Source organism: Micrasema longulum, unplaced genomic scaffold, assembly GCF_059751315.1.
Source record: "Micrasema longulum isolate JH-2025_06_02 unplaced genomic scaffold, ASM5975131v1 h1tg001134l, whole genome shotgun sequence".
Taxonomy (NCBI): Eukaryota; Metazoa; Arthropoda; class Insecta; order Trichoptera; family Brachycentridae; genus Micrasema; species Micrasema longulum.
Window position 1 is genome coordinate 10,227 of NW_028278322.1, and position 19,870 is coordinate 30,096.

At 34.8% G+C, this 19,870-nt stretch overlaps 1 protein-coding gene across 1 annotated transcript in view; it reads right to left on the reverse strand.

The window, feature by feature from the left end:
* Nucleotides 1-6,760: 6,760 nt before the first annotated feature.
* Nucleotides 6,761-19,870, reverse strand: part of px (MAP7 domain-containing protein plexus) — a 191,098-nt gene continuing 177,988 nt past the window's right edge. Inside the window, exon 20 of the mRNA XM_088233624.1 lies at nt 6,761-19,770. Within this exon, the coding sequence (XP_088089750.1) occupies nt 18,774-19,770 (997 nt within the window). The 3' untranslated portion in view covers nt 6,761-18,773. The remainder of the gene's footprint in view (nt 19,771-19,870) is intronic.

Genomic DNA, 19,870 nt, shown 5'->3' on the forward strand with positions numbered 1-19,870 from the left:
TATATTTGTTTAAAATGTTATACATGTGCATGTATGTGGGGAAAAATGCATGTATGTATGTGGGAGGATGTGTATGTGCGTGTGAGTGAGTTTGCGTGTATATGTGTGGATATTTGCGCATTTGCATGCATATGTAAATGCACTTATTTATTAAAAAATGTTATATATACCTTCATTTATTTTTTGAAATATATGTGTATTTTGTACTTAAATCATTAATATTGTAATCCCACAGCAAGCACAAGAGGTTGCTTCTTTTTTGGTGTGGTATTTCGTTTCGTTTTTTGTTTCTGTACTTTTGCTTTGTTATGTATTTCTTTTTGTGAACATATTTTAACTTTTTTACTATATTAAATTTTTTTTAAATGCATGTTGATGAAGTAAATAAATTTATAAAATTTATATTTGAAGCACTTTGTGGTTATTCATTATGAATCAGATCCAGAACCTTCGTGCATAGGTTGCACCACGAGCACCTAATGGTGCATAGAACACTGCGTGCGTACCTACGCAGGATGTCTTCCTCAGATTAATAATTCGCTCCCGCTTAAAGATAAGCCCTATAGCTCCATTCCATGGAACAAAAGCATTCCTAATATTCGGTTTGGTTTTTAGTTTAATAACAAACGTGTAACGGACTGTTTCTTCTCAACCTGAGTGCCTACAGCTCGTTGTATTGCTGTACTCTGTAGCTAACTTCGTGGTTGGTAATCACAGAATAGTTTTTGTCCATATGGGTGACTTTTAGCTATAATAATATATAATTAAAATTATTATATATTATTTAGGAATTGTTTTAAATTATTGAAAATTTTAATTGACTTCATAAATTAATATGTTTGTAATCCAACATCAGGGTGACTTAATAGTTTTTAGCCCCCTGGGTACGCATGTGGACTCCTTATTTTCTATGTCTTTATGTACTGGCTATTTTTATTCTGTGTCTGGGCGGATGAAGAATACAGCTCTGTGTGTGAAATAGAACCAGAACCCTCGACCAATGTTTTCGACTCTGAATAAGAAAATCGAGTGGAGATAAGTCCACCTCATTGCGTAGTGGTTGGTGCGTTCAACAACCATTCTTGAGGTCCTGGGTTTGATTTAAAAATACTAATGTTAAAGGTTGTTTAAACTGCAATATTTCATTGATTGGATTGGCACCTGAAGCATAGGACTGATCACCTCACCTCCATGTAATAGATTATTGAAATATGCTGCATTTGGTTTACAAATACTGGGCCCTATGCACTATTAGGTGCGGAAAAGAGAATGATTATAATGACGACTCTTATTCTGGTATATCTCGTGTCGGAGTAAGTGCTAAATAAACTCCAGACGTCACTGCGACCTGTGCAGATCTATTGTGACGGGTCCCTGTAAATCATTTTCTGGGATTTCCCAGTGAGAAATACATTATAACCTAATCATGTATATTTTTATCAATGAAATACTTGATAAATAATAATTCTCCCCCTCCGAGCCTAAGTCTTTTGAAAGCCGGGCCACTGAATTGGCCGAGAGGACGAGAGAGGACGAGTGCTCTCGTATCCATTTACACTGGCTATACTTTTTAACAACTCTCTTGCATATTATTTAATTGCAAAAGTATTATTTAACCACATAACATTATTTTGTTATTTTGCATGTTAAAAATTCTCCTACTTAGATAAGCCTCTCGTTTTGCTACTATTTCATGTTTAATAATGAGATTTTTATACAATGATAATGTATGTATATGAAATAAACTTATGGAGAAAATGTCTATAATTTGTCAATTACAGAATGTCTTTTGAAATATTGTAAAGTTTTTTCATTACTAATTTATCATCAAAAAAGTTGTTTTCTGATGATCAGGTTAATAGGTCCAAATACAAATAATTCAAATTAAACTCAAAATGCTAATCGCAGTATCGCAATGCTGATTTTTATAACCTCTGTCTGTAACCAATGGGCACATTTAATTTATTATAAGACTGTTTATGGAGGAACAATAAATTAATGTTATTTAAAAACACTGTAAGAATTTTATGTATTTATTCTGGATAATTATTACAGTGCCATTTTTTTTGTTTAAAATTTAGTATAAAATTATAAGAATATAATATACCTAGAAGAAGTCAACATACTTCTTATTTTCTCTCTTATATGTATATGTATATAAACAGTAAAATAAATAACCTTTTTATTATTTTCTATTAGACATTTTGCAAAAATTACCTCAAGGGCATGCCAGGAATCAAACCCAATACCACTAGCAACATCTTTAAGTACAAAGTATGCGTGGAGTAGTTTATGGGTTTCACCAAATCTCATGGAATCCAAAGAACGTGACTCAATAAAAAAACTGTAATTGAAGCAAAATGTATAAGTTTTTTTCTTCTAAGTTAAACTAAATTATGTGTCTGCGTGTTTTATAACATTTACTATATTAATTATAATAAGTAAAGTGTGATTTATGGTCTTTAAAAGTTTTAAAATTAAAATTGCTCATCAGTGACCAGGTTTCATCGTGACATCGTAACCTCAGCCTTGAGTTTGTGTGTCTCCGCTGCAGTTTGGCAGATGTCAGCACATGCTAAAGGCTGCCTTAAGCCCCCCCCGGAGCACAAATTTTACCCTTTAATAGGAATTGCTACACCCAACATCAGGATAAATGTAGCAGCGGACACCGAGAGACACAAACATGATGACCCTAGACACTCCCTTTACGACCATCGGATGGCTCCTCCGAGACTGGGATCGAGAAAGAGCTTCCCCAAAGTCACAATTTACTATGCAGAAAAACGCTGAGAGGATCTGTGGAGAGAGGAACTCTGCGATAGGCTCGGGATAACGCCATCGGAAAGCACTAACATCGCACACTGTTTGGTCTTCCCTACGTGGAAAGCTCTCAAGAGACTGAGGGTAGGGGTGACTAGGTACAAATACAATCAATAGAGGTGGGGTTTTCTGGATGGAGATGACACGAGGTGCAGGATGATGCTCATCTGCCGCGGTGCCCACAAATGTAGATGCCTTATAAAGAGGATGACTTAAGGATGCCAATTGACAAAGTAATATTCGTCAATGCATACTGAAGTGGCAAGGTCTGAGGTCCGGACTCGTAAAAAAAAATCTGGACTGGTTTATTACGTAATATCATTTCTGCATATTCATTTCACAAACTGTAAATAAGAAGTGCAAACGCAGTGCAATTGGATTCTACACATCGATAGGGACAAGGTATTGGAATTTTTCAAAGACCAAAAATAATGAAATTTTTTAAAATAATGCACTCATCAATTCATTTAATTCAATTATTTATTGTATCTTTAATCGCTTTTATTTTTTATTTGTTTTTAATATTGAGGACTCAAATAAGTTCTCGCTGTTTTTTGAGGAGCTCGTAATACACTATACCCAGCTGATCAGCGGAGCAGAGATGATGATGTTCGGTGGTCTCGGTCTCCGGTCCCGACAGCCATAAGTCTCCACAAGAATTCTATGTGCTGCAGCTGCAGATTTATTTTGAAAAAAGTAATGCAGTAAAATTCTCCGCAAATACTCTTTTTAACGCTAGAAAAGGTTAAGATAAACCATCTGTTGGGAAACGAGAACTTATTGAAGTCACTATTATATTTTTATGTTTCATTTTATGGTTTAATATTGTATAAACTGTTATTTCATTGATTACTATCATTTAAAATTTATAGGTCATATCTCAATTATTATTAATACAGATTGAATTATTTATGCCTTTATTTTGTAAATTTTACTATGTTGTAACTATGCTTACAATATTTTTATGTACTGTCGCTATTCTTATTAATTCATTTGCTTTTCTGTTTTCTGGCTTATGTTTGTAACTAAATATAATATCTTTTATTTTATTATTTAATGTTATTTCTTGGACTGTTATTCTTAATATTGTTGTATAATAATATATTATTTCTAATTTACTACATTTTTCCCCCGTTTATTACTATTGCTTGACACGGGCACAGCCTAAAAAGCCATAAGCTCATGAATATATCGCACCCTCAAAAAACACCAAAGTGTGTCTAAATCCGCCATTTTGCAGGAGAGCAAAAACAAACTTAATTTTTTTTTAAATGCTTGTTAGTTAATAATACGTGTATCGACGTTATAATGCCTGTAATTTTTGGTAGTATTCGCTTATTTGACTGTTAAAATATGAGAGGAATATTGTAGCGTCATCTCCTGTTGCAATACATTTACTGCGCTATTTTAAGTACTAAATATTACTTTTTACTATCCAATTGCTATGGCAAATTTAGTATGTTTTTATTATATCCTTATACTAAACATTTTCTGGCTAATTTTGCCCCATTATTATGCTATTGTATTATGCAATTGCTATATCATGTTAAACAAACTACAACAGGGATGGAGAATATCTTAAATAAGGGAATATGGAAGTCTAGGCATTTACAGGGCTTATGACCTGTCATTGGCTGGTTTAAGTGGCCACTTTACACACTGTGTAACATTCACCACTTTGCCTATGTTTGAACATCCATATTTCTTCAATTCTTCCATTTGTTGATTTCAGTGAAGTTAATGAGCTGAAACATTTATTGTTGTGAAGAGATTCATCTGACTGAATTATTTCACATACTAGGCAACGCCTGAAAACAAATTTTTAATATTTAAACTTCTTCTTGGACCAGTTGGTTTCATTACAATATTAGAGTTTGTCCAAATGTTCGTAGACAAATCATGTTTCGTGTTATTTTATTATGTATGTACTCGTTTTAAAGTTTATTATTTTTCTTGTTTATTGTTTGTGATAGATCACTATACTATCTTATTAAGTATTTTATCTCTGCGAGGCGACCCTCACCATGCTATTATTACTATGTAATTTTTATGGACATAATTATATTTATTTTGTTACCCTACTATTACGTCATATAATCATTATAACATTTTACTAAGCTTACTACGTAAATAAATTAGTAAACTGTGTTATTGAATTATGTTTATTTTCTACCATAGTATTGCTTTATTGCTGTATGATTTCATTAAGAGGGTTCTCTGGTTTGATGGGTTCAAAAAATCGTTTTTGCATAAATTATTTCCTTAATATATCTAGAACATGTTGGTAAAGTGAATTTTTAAAATTCGAAGCCATTATAAATATACAGCAGTCAGAAGAGGCTGGTAGAGAGTAGTCGGAGTGCTGGTATGAGTTGTAACTGAACTGGAAACTTCAAATGTGTTTTTCTCAATACTATGTTTTTCAAACTTTCCTCCATCATATCTTGAGAACGACTTGGCCGATTCACTTCAAATTTATAGGGTCGACTCAACATATATAGACGCACGGAATGATCTATTATCACTCCAAAATTTAAAATATTTCTATTTTTTTTTTAACAAAAAGTTGACAAAAAATCAGTCAAAAATCCAATTTTCAAATTTTTCTTTCCATAATAGTCCATTCCTTGGATAAAAGCTTACAGATCAAAACAACGCCAATTTTTTTAGTTTCAAATAAGCCAATCAGCTGATTTTGTAGAGGGAGTGAGCGTTCATTTTTTCGAGAGAGGTGTCTTAAGAGCGCTATAACTTTGGTTTTAATGAATATTTTTAGCTAAAAATTTATATGTATACTTTTAAAACCCTTCTAAATAAATGATAAAAACTCCAAAGTTCTATTTCTGCATTGGTTCTCACAAAAATGATTAAAAATTCGACCGTCAAACCAGAGAACCCCCTTAAATTGTTATCCATTCACTCTGTTATGTAAATTCAAAACTTTTTACACTCGTGTTTCAGTGATATTTTGTTGGGTATTTTATTGTATATTTATATTATTATCACTGTTATGCTTTCACAATGGAGTCTTCTTCTTGATATTTCACCCGGTTGATTTCGAAGAACACTGAAGTTTGCAGTATACCTCGTTAAAAAAAATTCTTAAAGATATTCGGGTGTTTTCTTGAGAGGAAAGAAAAGTGATCCACTCAAAACAGCCTAATTTAGACTCAACAGTGTACTTCTAGGGATGCAATATGTAACTTCATTTTAATGAATTAATACCGTAAGAACAAAACCATAAAACATGTGTCGTACCTACCTCGATTTGCTAGAGAAACGGTGAGTCAAAGATTCACTGATAACAACTCTAAAGTTCCATACTTTTTATGACCGCTTAATGTCCTAAAATTTTTCATTAATTATTTGTCTCATCAAAAAACTTACCATTTATAAATATGCCGACTCCATATTCTTACCAATTCAGTCGGCGACGATAAAACCTTACCTAGTAATCCCATAATTTTAACTACAAATTATTATGCACCGAAATATCTGTCATCAAAATCATAAAGGAAGGAGTAGGGAAAAGGAATTAAAGATATCCATATTTTAATACGAGCCAAATAACTGTGAAAAAAATACCGTTGAAAAATTACATTGAGCTCGCTTTATGTTATTTTGGACTAATGAAAAGTCAAGTTGGAACTGTTTAAAGTTTTAAAAGATATATGCTTCCGTTAATACAATTTTTTTCCAGATATTTTTATATTATGTGATTAGTTATAATTGGGAATTAAGTTTTAGTAGAATCCCCAATCACGGGCGGAATCTCACAGCTTCGATTCAAAGTCCAACACACTATGAATATGAATAATTCAAAATGGTCCCCAAAATCAAATTAATTTTTTTTTTTGGAAAAACAGTTTTTTTGTTGTTTAATTTCAGTTGATTCGGCTTATTTAAAAATGTTTATCACAATAACAAAAAAAAACACAAATTCAATTCATAAATTCACATTGATTTCAATTTATTAGTTTCTTTTTATAATATACTTATAGCGATATTTATAAAAATATATTTACAGGTAGATTTTTTTCAGTTTTTTTCTTTAATTATTTCCTAACCAACGTCTGCGTCCTAAGAGAATGTCGTAAAACTACCTTACGGCAATGTTACTAAGTAGAAATCTTTACACAGATAATATTTCTCCATTCGATTCTTTGTTTTCCTACTTATACGTAACTTAACACAAGCTATACTTATATATTCACGTTAGACTTAAAGAAGAAAAACTAAAACATTGATTGTAACAATAACTCCTAGACAAAATCATAATGTACATATTTATAATGAAAGAGAAATTCAACATTCGTCAATTGAGAAAACAAATCGTGTATACAAATGGCTAAAAGTTATATTTTTAATTCGTTGTAATGCGTACGCCGAACGATAAATTTACAATAAAATATAATTGTTTCGACCCGTCAATGAGGAAGTTCAGTGGTTTTAAAAAAAAAAAAATGTCACTAAGTTAAACTAAGTCAAAAATAATATATATTGTATTATCGGCGCTATGATTTTTTAAAATTTTGTATTTCTGAAATAACTCCTCGTGTGACGTCAGAGCTTCTCTTCCGCTTATTCTCGATCAGTTCCGCCCATTGGTTCATTGACGGCAAGCAAACCGGAAATCTTTCATAACTCTCTTATCATTGGCTTTGATATGAACCAGGGACGTCATTCAAAGTAGTTAATTTATGATTATTTTTTTAATGCTCCAATTTTTACCACGCGCAAGAAAACATTTATTTCCCGCAGGGCTGAATTTCCTCATTCATGACGTGGCCGCTTTTAAAACTAGCGTACTTTTGTTAAAGCGAGTCAAAATTACAAACATGTACGCTTTTTGTCATAATCGAGATACACACTGAGAAATGGTTGATAATCAAAAATATATACAATATTCAAACACTATCATCGAGATAGTAATTTTAGATTGCGTACTTTATAAAAAAATACGTTTAAAAGAAACAAAAAACATTTGGATAATTCAAGTCGGAAAATCTGTTTTTTTTCTAGTGATTTCATTGAACAAAATTACCTGTAATTTGAATTACATTTTAAATACGACTACACAGTTAAACTGCAATAAACATTTTTCGCAGTCACTCATTCAGTTGATTAACATTTTCAGAAATCGATAGTAATTAATTCATTCGTGTAGTAAAAACTAGTTGGATTTTTCGCCATCCATATACATATAGAAGAAATGACAGACTTGAACAAATTGTTCCGGAGGCTACCGAAACAAATTGACGTTTTAAAAGAACGTTCGATATTAGTATGAAACATGAAAAAACAAGCAATTGTATGTCTATAATAATTATAATGTACATTTTCACATGGAAACGTCAATGGGGACCAATTGCCCATTCCTATCATTATTAATTATAAGCGTAAATTATGGTTTTCGCGTGTATTTGATTTTTTACCTAACCTAGAAATTATGCCATAATGGTGTTGTATTTTGACCACTAATGTATTTTAGCTACAGTGCCTACATGGTCCCTCTCTCCATCTTTTCGTTATAATCGCCCCAATGTAACATTACGTTTGTAAATCAAATCTGATCATTGTTATGATCAGATTATGGCAGAATGAAGTGATGAAAAGTTTTTGTCAGTTCTGGAACTGACGGATCAGTTTGCATTAACTCAAATTCTAAGATTCTCATTAGTATTGACACGTTCGCAGTTATGCCTTCAAAATCATGTCTCTCATTTAAGAAATGCCCAGTCCAAGACATTGGTATAGTTTTTTATCGTCTACTTTTTGTGCTGTTGCATGTTCACTAAACTTGCCAAACTTACTAGTTCTTTGCTCGATGTATTATCGTTGTGTTTTTTTGTTGTAAACTTTTTTTAATCATTTTTATGTTGCTGGAATTCCACTCGTCGATGAGCTTTGTAGCTGCAAGACTTTGTGTGATGTTAGCTTTCATATTATATCTATTAAACTTTAACTGTAAATGGGGTTTAGATTTCTACTACCCATGCGCTTGTATAATTATTCAAATTTAACCTTAATGGAAATGGGGAACTAGAATCCCAACCGCCTATGCGGCTCTGTAGCTGCAAGGCGTGCTGGGATGCTTACTGTACAGCGCCCTTGAGGTGATTTTCACAAAAATGCCACTATACAAATTATCTCAAATAAATCAGTAGTGACAGCTATATGTATGGTAGGAGATATTGTGTTCCTATATAAAAACAGCACGGTCCAATCGGAAGTGAAATATTCCAAAAAAATAAGAAAGTTATATGTCAATATGAGAGGACCCTAAGAGAAAAAAGTGTCCACGAACGTTTTAAATGATGAAATTAGAAAAGTTACAAACAATATTCCAATCGGATGAATATTGTCGGAAGAGAGAGAGAGGGACGGACTGCTTACACACTGTCTTATATACATAATATATATTTTGTTGAAATTTGTACTTCTCTACATGTTTATGTATACAATACATATTTTTTAAAGTAATTTTTGTAACCTCTGAAAAACATAATGCAAAACTTGGGGAGTTACGTGGAATTATGAATATTATCTTCATTTCTTTCTCCGCTACACAAGTCTGAATAGGGTATTTTCAAAAATTGGGAATAACATTGAAAGTATATTCAATATTTAGAGCGGGTTTTTATGATTCTAATATTTTCAGGTTTAAAAACGAGCACATACAAATCGGCTCGCAGTTGGCGTAAAGTCACCTTGAGATCGCACGTCATGCCCTCTAACAGACATTGCGTACAAGTATGACGCGGTAGCATACATGTTTGTGCCATGGGGCGCGAAACGTCGCGTTTTCAGGTAGTTCAAAATACGCGTATTCAAACCATTGTTAAAAATTTATCCGATATTGCACGGAAAAAATAATAATATCATTATTATGTTTTTGGCTTTTTTAAAAATACCCTACTACAGATATTTATTAAATGTACAGAGAAAAATTTACAAACAAAATAAAAATATAAACAAATTTGTCTGAACTTTTAGATAAGGAAATTATTAGATTGATTAAGATTTCAGTTATTTATTTAATCAAACTCAATGCCAAAATAAATATTAAAAATTGACAATTTACGAAACGTTTATGATAAGTCATAATTCCAAACAATTCCTCAATAATTTAACTCTTCTATCACCAATTTGTTTGAATTGCAACATTCATCCTATGCGATATTTATTTGAATAGCAGAGTCGAAATTTCTAAAAATTCTATAATTTTTAGAAACACTCGTCAGAAACAAAATTCTTCACTAATGTGAATTTTGTTAACAAATAACGATTCTATTTATATTTAAAGAATAGCCATTTTGAAGACATCAGACAAAAAACAAATATTATAAGGTACTAAAATACATACTACAGTAGAACTCCGTTTATCCGAACCCCAATCATCCGGATTGCCAAATATCCGTATCGTTCTCAAGAAATAAAAAGGCCTCGTTCATGCTTTTCGTCTAAACTAGTTTCTTCTTCAAAGCAATTAACTTTGCTGGACATGTTTTAAGTAAGCCTTTAATGTGATCCCGATTCGGTGTATTATTTCAAAAGCAATAAAATAGTGATCTTAGAGTAAATTTTGCATTTTCTCTCAAAACATTGCCTTTTCGGATTTCTGCATATCCAGATAACGTCCGACACTCATCAATCCGAATTGGAGTTTTACTATATTAGAAAATAAATACCTGAATTCTGTGGTATATCTATGTAACCAATTTGTTCTAGGTGTCCTATAGTGTTAATAAATAAAACACATTTTTCAGTTTTGTCGCTTTTAATTTACGATTTTTTGCCAATAAAAAACTGGTGAAAAATCCTAAACTTAAAGTGGTCAAAACTAAAAACCATTTTGTAATTATTTCCAATACGATTTTCAGTGATGTGGACCGATGCCTTCAAAATGTAAAACAACTCGAAATCTTTATTTAGACTAGAGGCAAATGCATTTCTAGGCATGATCTGATCTTGAGCTTATGATCTGTCAGAGGCTGGATTTATTGATAACTTTACACACTCTGTAACATTCTCCATTCTGCCTACAGGTAGTTGACATCCATATTCACGTATCGTCGTTGCGCGGGCAATGCCCATCGAGTAACATTTAAAAAATTGTTTAGTAGATTCATAAAAATATTTCCTTTTGATTATGCTTTTTTTTTACATGCTTTTTTATTGATAACAAAGAAAGAAAATTATGTAATTTTAATTTGAAAAAATATTTAAGTGAATTATTTTGGAACAAAATTTTTGTTTCTGAAAAAAAAAAGGAAATGACAAGAGGGTAATTTTCAATTCTCTATATAAAGTTAGAGTGAAAGTATGGAAAAAAAAACCAGCGACATCTATTGCTGAAAAGCAGTAAGTTTTATAGACCTGAAATCTTTATATTGGATTGGTTTCCAAGATAGATAATGGCGAGAATTTCAACTGTCACCTGATCCCGCCGATGACAGATCGTAAGCTCTGTAAATGCCTAGACCTTCACATTATCAACAGCTTCATCTCTGTTTGTTGTTATCAATCTTGCCGAGAAAATTTTAAGATTTTTGACATGTTCTAAATAGGGTTCTTTATTTAGAAATTGAACGAAATTTTTTAAAGAAATTCCTCTACGAGTGACGCAACTATTTTCAGATCTATGTATAACCATAAATTATAATTACATATGAATTACTTTAGGGTATCCTTAATGGATACTTACGAAATCTTATTTTATTTGCAACGGAGAGCTTATTTGTAAATTACCAAGTAAATTTATTGTAAAAAAGTTACATTCCCGTTAAGTGTATGAAAAGGCAGTTCCGTTAAAATATCTATCTAAGTTGTGGATTTACATAACTACAGTTCCACGAAGTCTGCGGATGTAAAAACCGTTATAAAAAGTTCATAGGCCTATTTAAAATTTTACACACTGAAAATTGCACCGGTTCAAAATGTTAATTTTACACAATTTAACGTTCGTATTACTAAAAGTTTAAACTACAAATATAGGAATCTTTAAATTTTATTGCATTAACCCAAGTAAAATACTAAAAATTTGATATCAAATATTATGCTTGTAAAAATTTAATACATTTTAATCCCATTTCTTTTGCACAAAATTAACAAAAATTCAAAGCTATTTTCTTAAAATATGGTGGTTTCTATTTAGAATTTTGGTGAATTGTGTTAGATTAGCTACAGTCCAATGAGGAAGTTCAATAGTCTTTTTATTTTGTTAATAGACTATCAGACTAAGCCAAATTTAAAAAAAAAAAGATGCATTGTATTATCATCGCAATGATTTTTTAAAGTTTTGTAACTTTTTAATAACTGCACGCGTGACGTCACTAGTTCTCTTTAATGAGTTGGCTTTCCGGAAACCGGAAATTTAACACAACACTATCATTGGTTGATTTAGGAGAACTCGCGACATCATTTAAAATAGTTCATTTTTATTAAAAAAAAAAAATTCCAATTTTGAATATGTCGGACGTGATTCTGCATACCTGAATACATTTCGCTCATATTAGGCGTCCAATATTTTACCAATAAAACTATTTACTGAACTAAAATCGACATATAGGAATTCAGTTTGAGAGTCAGCACATCCCCAAGTAGAAACTGTCAGACGAGCATTCTTTTAAAAGAAAAAAAACAACAAAATATTACTCCGAAATTCCTTATCTGAGAAATGAATTTACCATTAAAACTTGCATTGGGGTGAATGATCGGCCCTGTGGGATTAAATAGGTCGAAAAAATATTTTTGTGTTTTTTTCAAATATATTTTATACATCAACGCAAGAGTCTACTTATACCTTAAGGATATTATCAACGATTTTCCATATTAATACACTAATTCGATACAGACAAATTTTAGATGTAAGAGACATGGCTTTAAGTATTATGAGTGCCACGTTTCAGATGCCGAGGGGTTGATTACAAATGCTGTCTTCGTCAGTATGTATCAAGATGGTATACTTAACATTTCTACCATCTTCATTTACCTCCGTATTAAGTGGCTTTGTAGGTAAACGAGGAATATTTGCGGGTCCACAAATGCGATAACTAATGCATGATGAACAGTTTGAGGAACTACTGAATCCACCCGAGAAAGCAACTTGACAAGCATTAAAAAATGTTACTCACAGCCATGTCAGAGTCAGAATGTTTGAATGTCGAGCAGTTAAGAATGCAGAAAGTATTAAAATGTTTGAAATTATAAACGTCTGTTTCTTGGGAACCTTGAGTGATGAAGAAAAATCAATATCATATTTGAATTCAGGAGAAAAAATACTATCAGAACCACATAAGTTTCTTTCTGTTGCTCAGTGTAATCGATCAACCATCGATCGACAGTTGATCGATTAATTTATGAACCAGTATGTGTGCATCAGCCAACCCCACATGAATCGATCGATATAAGTCGGATGAATGTGATAATACTTTCCACTTCAAAACTATTTAAAATGTTAAAATGTTAATAAACACCAATTAAAGCAAAAAGTGCTCGCTTGAACATGAACCAGTGCGTAGATATGATGTGTATCCTCGATAACTACACAATGTACTTATCTTGAAACTTGAAAATACAAGGTCGATGGTGCATCTCCAACAATACAGGATACGTCTTCCGTAATCGCCCCCGGGGACTATGAGACATTGCGGTTTAAAACATCTCGAAAAAAAATATTTCGTGTCACCGTGTCGGGAATAACCCGTAATCTCTCCCGTGGTAATCAAACACGCTGACTGCTTAGACCGTAAGGCGGACAATGTTTACGGTATGCGTAGACATCGCCGCAGCTCAATTTGAATTTCAAACGAAATTTAGAAACTGTCAGAGTTGGGAAATCATAGATAACGTACAATATACAGATGATATAATCTAGCTATTTTATTTGTATTTGAACATCACAGCTAGGAACTTAGCACTCGCAAAGGGCTGGTCTTGGTGTTATGATTTTGCCATTTATAGCAAACCAAAGAGCTCGTACATATTTATCATAATATATAATTAATCATTTATCATTTGTAGCACAATGCGATTAAAGTTTGTTTTAAAAATCACTGAAATAACCGAATGCATTTAAAAACATTACAACAGAGATAAATTATGTAATTTACACCGGCACACAAATTTTTTCTTAGCCACACTCACTGCCGTTTTTTTTTTTAAAGCGCCGCATTCGATAGTATAAAGGCAGACTGGCGGTCGGATATTTTTCAGTGAAAACCAATGAGGAAGCTTGGTGTAACGGTCAGCGCGTTAGCCTACCATGCGAGAGGTGACGGGTTCGATTCCCGGCATGTTAGATATGAAATATTCATTTAATTTAGTGTTTTCACACTAGAATACTTCATAGTCCCTGAACTGGCACCTGAGGCGTAAGACTGATCATCTTACCTTCATGTAACAAAAATGATCAAGATACGCCGCGATTGGTGTACCAATGCAGTGCCCTGTGCACCATTAGGTGCGGAAAGGGAATGATGATATATCGTATTATCAGCGCTATGGTTTTTTAAAGTTTTGTATTTCTGAAATAACTCCGCGTGTGACGTCAGAGATTCTCTTCCGCTTATTCTGTCAGTTCTGCCGATTGGTCCGTTTACGGTAAGCAAACCGGATATCTTTCTCAGCTCTCTTATCGTTGGTTGATTCATATGAACCAGTGACGTCGTTCAAAGTAGTAAGTCTTTATTGAAATATTTTTTTATTTTTTTTACATTTTCAAGAAACTTTGCGGTACAATTTAATGCTCTAATTTTTACCGCGCGCAAGAAAATATTTTTTGTATCCCGATTTCCCGAAGACCTGAAGATCCTCATTGCCGCCTATACAAAGCCTACGTAACACCTACTCTTCTGTACAGATGCAAAACGTGGCACCTCTCTAGGGCCCTAGGGCCTAAAAGTGCAAAATATTGAGTTTTGCGAATAGGCGTCTTAAAAGAATTTCGGCTGTGCAGTGGTTTGACTTTGTGAGAAATGAAGACACTTTAAAAGAAGGACCTTTTAGACAAAGTGTTGCGGGGTGAATACAAGAGTTGTATAATGTTATTTTATTGAGTTAAAGTACATAAACATATTGTTGTGGCTCAGGTTCTAGATTGTCCCACGCGATGAAGCTAATGATCGTCTTTTACGATGTCCGAAAAGTAAAATATTAAAATAATCTCTATCTTTACTATTTTGGTATAATTATTAGGTGTTAACATAAATTGGGTTGATAAATATCAAACGCAGGTATGTCCACAACGATCCACTACAGTGTCCATGTGGACCTACCAGCTTGTGAATTGAAACAGAGTTTTTTGATAGCGTTTTATTGTAATAATATGGACAATTTTTTAATTTGAAACATACTGAAATGATCATATTTTTTTCTCTCTACATTTTGTAGAAATATAAAAAAAAAATTGGGTGGACATACTGGCGTTTGATATTTATCAACTCAATTGTATCGTTTTTTAACCAAATTTAAAAATGAGCATCAAAAATAAAACAAAATGGTAAAGGCATCGACATATTAATACATCCATCATCGTCCCCTTTACGCACCTAATGGTGCATAGGGCACTGCATTGGTACACCAATAGCGGCGAATCTTGATCATTTATGTTACATGAAGGTAAGATGATCAGTCTTACGCTTCAGGGACTATGAAATATTCTAGTGTGAAAACACCCTTTTAACTAAATATTTCATATCATGTCGGGAATCGAACCCGAGACCTCTTGCATGGCAGGCTAACGCGCTGACCATATTATTATTAATACATAGACATGCCCTAAGTCTTAAAAAATGATAACACTTAACTCATGCAAACTTAGTCATTGTTCATTAATCAATATTTAGTTACGGATTAAAAGTCAACAACTGATGCAATATTATCGAATTAGATGGATATGTTTTACCCATTTACACATTAATACACATAGACTTGAGCCCTAAAAATTATGACACTTAACTCATGCCAATGCGTATTTAGTCATTTTTAGACCGCCAGCTAGACGTGACGTTTAGAATCGAAACGTAAATGCCTACTTGTGTCATGAAAATGTTTAAAAACCTTTCGGGTGAACATTGTAAAAAGGATTGTGGAACTTTTCATTGGTAAATATTTTTTCAAGCTCAAAACAATTAGTATTCAAATATAAACATTGTTTTTCGTACACGTCAAACTACGCCTAGCGGCGCAATAGCGAAGCTCTTCTTAGTAACAGTGATGCACTGATAGAAATATGTTTTTAAAATATAATAAACACGAGTCAATATTATCTTTTCGCTGTGTTAAATTATAAAGAATCTAAGGAAAGAACATGATCTACAAAAAAAGAACGTTGATTGTAATGTTAAAACACAAACATTTTTAAGTACCAAAAATGAGTATAATTCAATTTTTGTAGCATATGCATGCTCATTGAATGAAGCCCTGGAGCTCAATCACAGATGGCTATCGACATGCTAAAAAACGTGCTAAGTATTTGAGCGATCACCACGAACAATCATGAACACGCTGAAGTTATCGCGGTCGCGTTGCAAAACGCCATAGCCGTTCCGTATCCGTAGTCCGTGGTCAAACGTCAAATCAAAAAAGTCAACACGCGTGTAATCTCGTGCCGGTTTGTTATTTCGTTTTCAAGTTACAAACAATTACTATGGCGACTGCTTTTCTTAACATTTGGCTTGCCGACCGCCGGCTAAATGCAATACGGCACTCGAGAAAAATTGAAAGAAGGCGTGTAACGCGACCGCTTTAACTTCAGCGTGTTCATGATTGTTCGTGGTGATCGCTCAAATACTTAGCACGTTTTTTAGCATGTCGATAGCCATCTGTGATTGAGCTCCTGGTTTAAAAATAAACAGAACTTGGTAACTATGGGTATGTTTTTGAGTCACTACTTTTTAAAATGATTTACTTCTAAAGGGAATGTCTATGTATTATATGTCCAATGGGTAAAGGTAAATATGTCATTCGAAAGAAAACTGAACAAACACTACTTATGTTAACACCCAATACATTGAATTTTATAAAATATGTATCAGCCCAAAGAAGTTATTCAAAATTTACGGATTTGAGTATCACTCGTCTTTTACTTCTATAATAAACTATAATTTTAATGTCCACCATTCAATTGTCTATTAGTTTTTGTGTTATAAAATCTCATTGTGTTGTCGTGAGCGACTATTCGAGACGAGTTCAACCCGGCCTCCCATAGAATGAACAATAAGGTGAAGGACCCCCAGTATAAGGTGAGTGAAAAATAATGCAATATGAACCAAACCTCAGTTTCATTCAGTAAGTGGCGTGATCATTGATAAAGCATAAATACAATAGAGATAGACATGAATAAAAAAATTACTTTAAATTGACTAGAGCCAATATGCTATATATATATTATACATACCTAAAGGCCTTAGAAAATACCATACAGCATAAAAATCAACAAATAATTTAATTAAGTACCAAAGAAATTGATAAATGTAAGAATTAATTAATATAACATTGATTTTAATCTTTTTTTTACTGCAATATTTCATAGTCCCCGGACTGGATCCGAAGTGCGCGCACGATACTCTTATCTATCACAGATACCGCTGCGTAGTAGTAGAATCAGGATGTAATAATTATTTCAGAGGCATTTTTAACTGCAATATTTCTGTAGTGGACTGGATCTAAAAACGCTTGCACGATCGCCTTGTCTTTAAGTGAGACATGATCTAAATCCGATTTGCGGTTCGGTGGTTACTGCATAGCCTAATGCCTTATGTTCGGGGTTCGATTCCCGACAAAGTCTGCGTAATTCAATAAATGATAATAAAATTTCGGATATCTACCAGTTTCCAGACGCACCCATCAAGCTGCATTGAAAGGCTGAAGTGTTAGCTTCTATTACCACGTGTCCTATCGGCAAATCGGTTTTATATTTTAGTGCAGCTATTATGGTGAAGGTGTATAGTGGAATTTGCATGTTTGAGATAGAAAGATCGGTAAGTGGCATTTATTGAAATGTTTGAGGATAAAGTTAATGCTTAAAATATTAATATCAAAATTATTTAACACGTTCGAGGCTATGCCGGCTATAGCGAACAAATCCTGTCTCTCATTTAGGATACATCATATCCTACGTGAAACTGAAATAATTATATGGTAGATGTTGTGTTCCAGTACATTGGTCAAATAAGATATACTTCAAACCATCAAATACGGTCCAATCGGAAGTGAAATATTCCAAAAAATAAGAATGTTATGATATGTGTCCGTATGAGTGGATCCTATGAGAAAAAAATATCCGCGAACGTGTTTGCGAAGAGCGCGCACGATCATCATATCTTCATACAACACACAATCATTTTACGCTACAATCAGAGGTAGCAATAAGACGATTTTAATGAATGTTCTTTTTTTAGTAATGTTCAATACACGGATAGAAGCTAGTCTTTTGAATCTTTCAAACTAAGACTCGCTTCAATTTATAATATGAAATATTTTATTTGACTTATTTGAAAAACACATTTTCAGGCGGTTTTATCAAAAGTAATAATGAAGTTAGAATGTTCGTAATAATTATTTATAACATTATATTAAGGTATGTATGTAATCGTGGTTAAAAAAATGTTTCCGGAAGATTATAGTGAGCCTACTTAGTATCGGAAACCATTTTGTTTTTCTCTCGAGGTATGCGATTATAAGTATTTTAGAATGGATGATAAATAAGTACTAAAGCTATCGTCGACTCGCTAAACTGTACAATGTACGGTGTCTATCGCTTGTATCAAGTCAAAAATTATTTACATTGATTATATGTTAACGTGAAATAAAAACGTACAACCGTCGTGGTGATCCGTCGTCGTCGCAAACAAATGTCAAAACAATCGAAAACCATAAAATAAAATCAGTCGAGAAAATGTACACGTTCGAAATGCAGGTGGAAATCTCCCATTCACTCTGTCTCACTATCATACGCCATTCTTGTCCGCGTTCGGGCTGACCAGGACACCGGGGGGCGAGGATATCGGTTCAGCTTTATTGGTCGGCACTATGACGGTGCCGTTGCTGGTTTCCATGCAGTGTTTGTCTTCGGTCGTTTTATCACCTCGGTCAATGTTGACGGGCTCCGGCGCCGCGGTCTCCGGCTCCGGTTCCACGCCGGCCGGCGGCGAGGCGACGGGCGGCGGCGGCGGCGCGGGCTCCTCCCGCGCGATCTCGGCGGCGGCGTCCTCCTCGGGCGGCTCGGCGGCCGGGGAGGGCGCGGCGGCCGGGGCGGCGGCGGGCGCCGGCGCGGGCGCGGGCTCGGGCGCGGGCGCGGGCGCCTCGGGCGGCGGGCGCGTCAGGCTGTGGATGGAGTGGCGCGGGTAGGGCGAGTGCGGCGAGTGCGGCGAGCGGCGCGGCGCGGCGTAGGGCGGCGCGGGCGCGGGCGCGGCCTGCGGCGAGTGCGGCGGCGGGTAGGGCAGGTGGCGCGGCGGGTAGGCGGCGTGCGGGTGCAGCAGCGGCGCGCGCGCGCCCAGCAGCCCCATGGGGTGCAGCAGGTGCGGCGGCAGCAGCGCCAGGTGCGCGGGCGAGCGCAGGTGCGGGTACAGCCCGGTGGAGGTGGGGGGCAGCAGGTGCGGCGGCAGCCCGCCGTGCGCCGCCATGTGCGCCATGATTCGCTCGCGCTCATCCCGCAGACTCTCCCTCTCCCTCTCGCGGGCTCGGGTCTCCTTCTCTCTCTGCAGGCGCTCCTTCTGCTCTCGGATTTCCCGCTCCCTCTCTCTCTCCCGCTCCTTCATCTCTCTGTCCCGCTGTTCCCTCTCCCTCTCTCGCTCCCGCTCGCGTTCCCTCTCCCTCTGGATAGCCAACTCCTTCTCCCTTTCGCGCATTTCTCTTTCCCTTTCTCTTTGCTGCTGTAAAGCTATTTCTTTTTCTCTCTCTTCTTCCCGCGCTATTCTCGCTCTGTGTTCTTCTTCTAATTTCATCCTAAAACAATAATAGTGTTGAATAACTGTGTTCTTTATTAATAGAGTAACATTCTAAACCTAATCATAAAGTATCCGAATAGTATATCTCCGCACTTTCC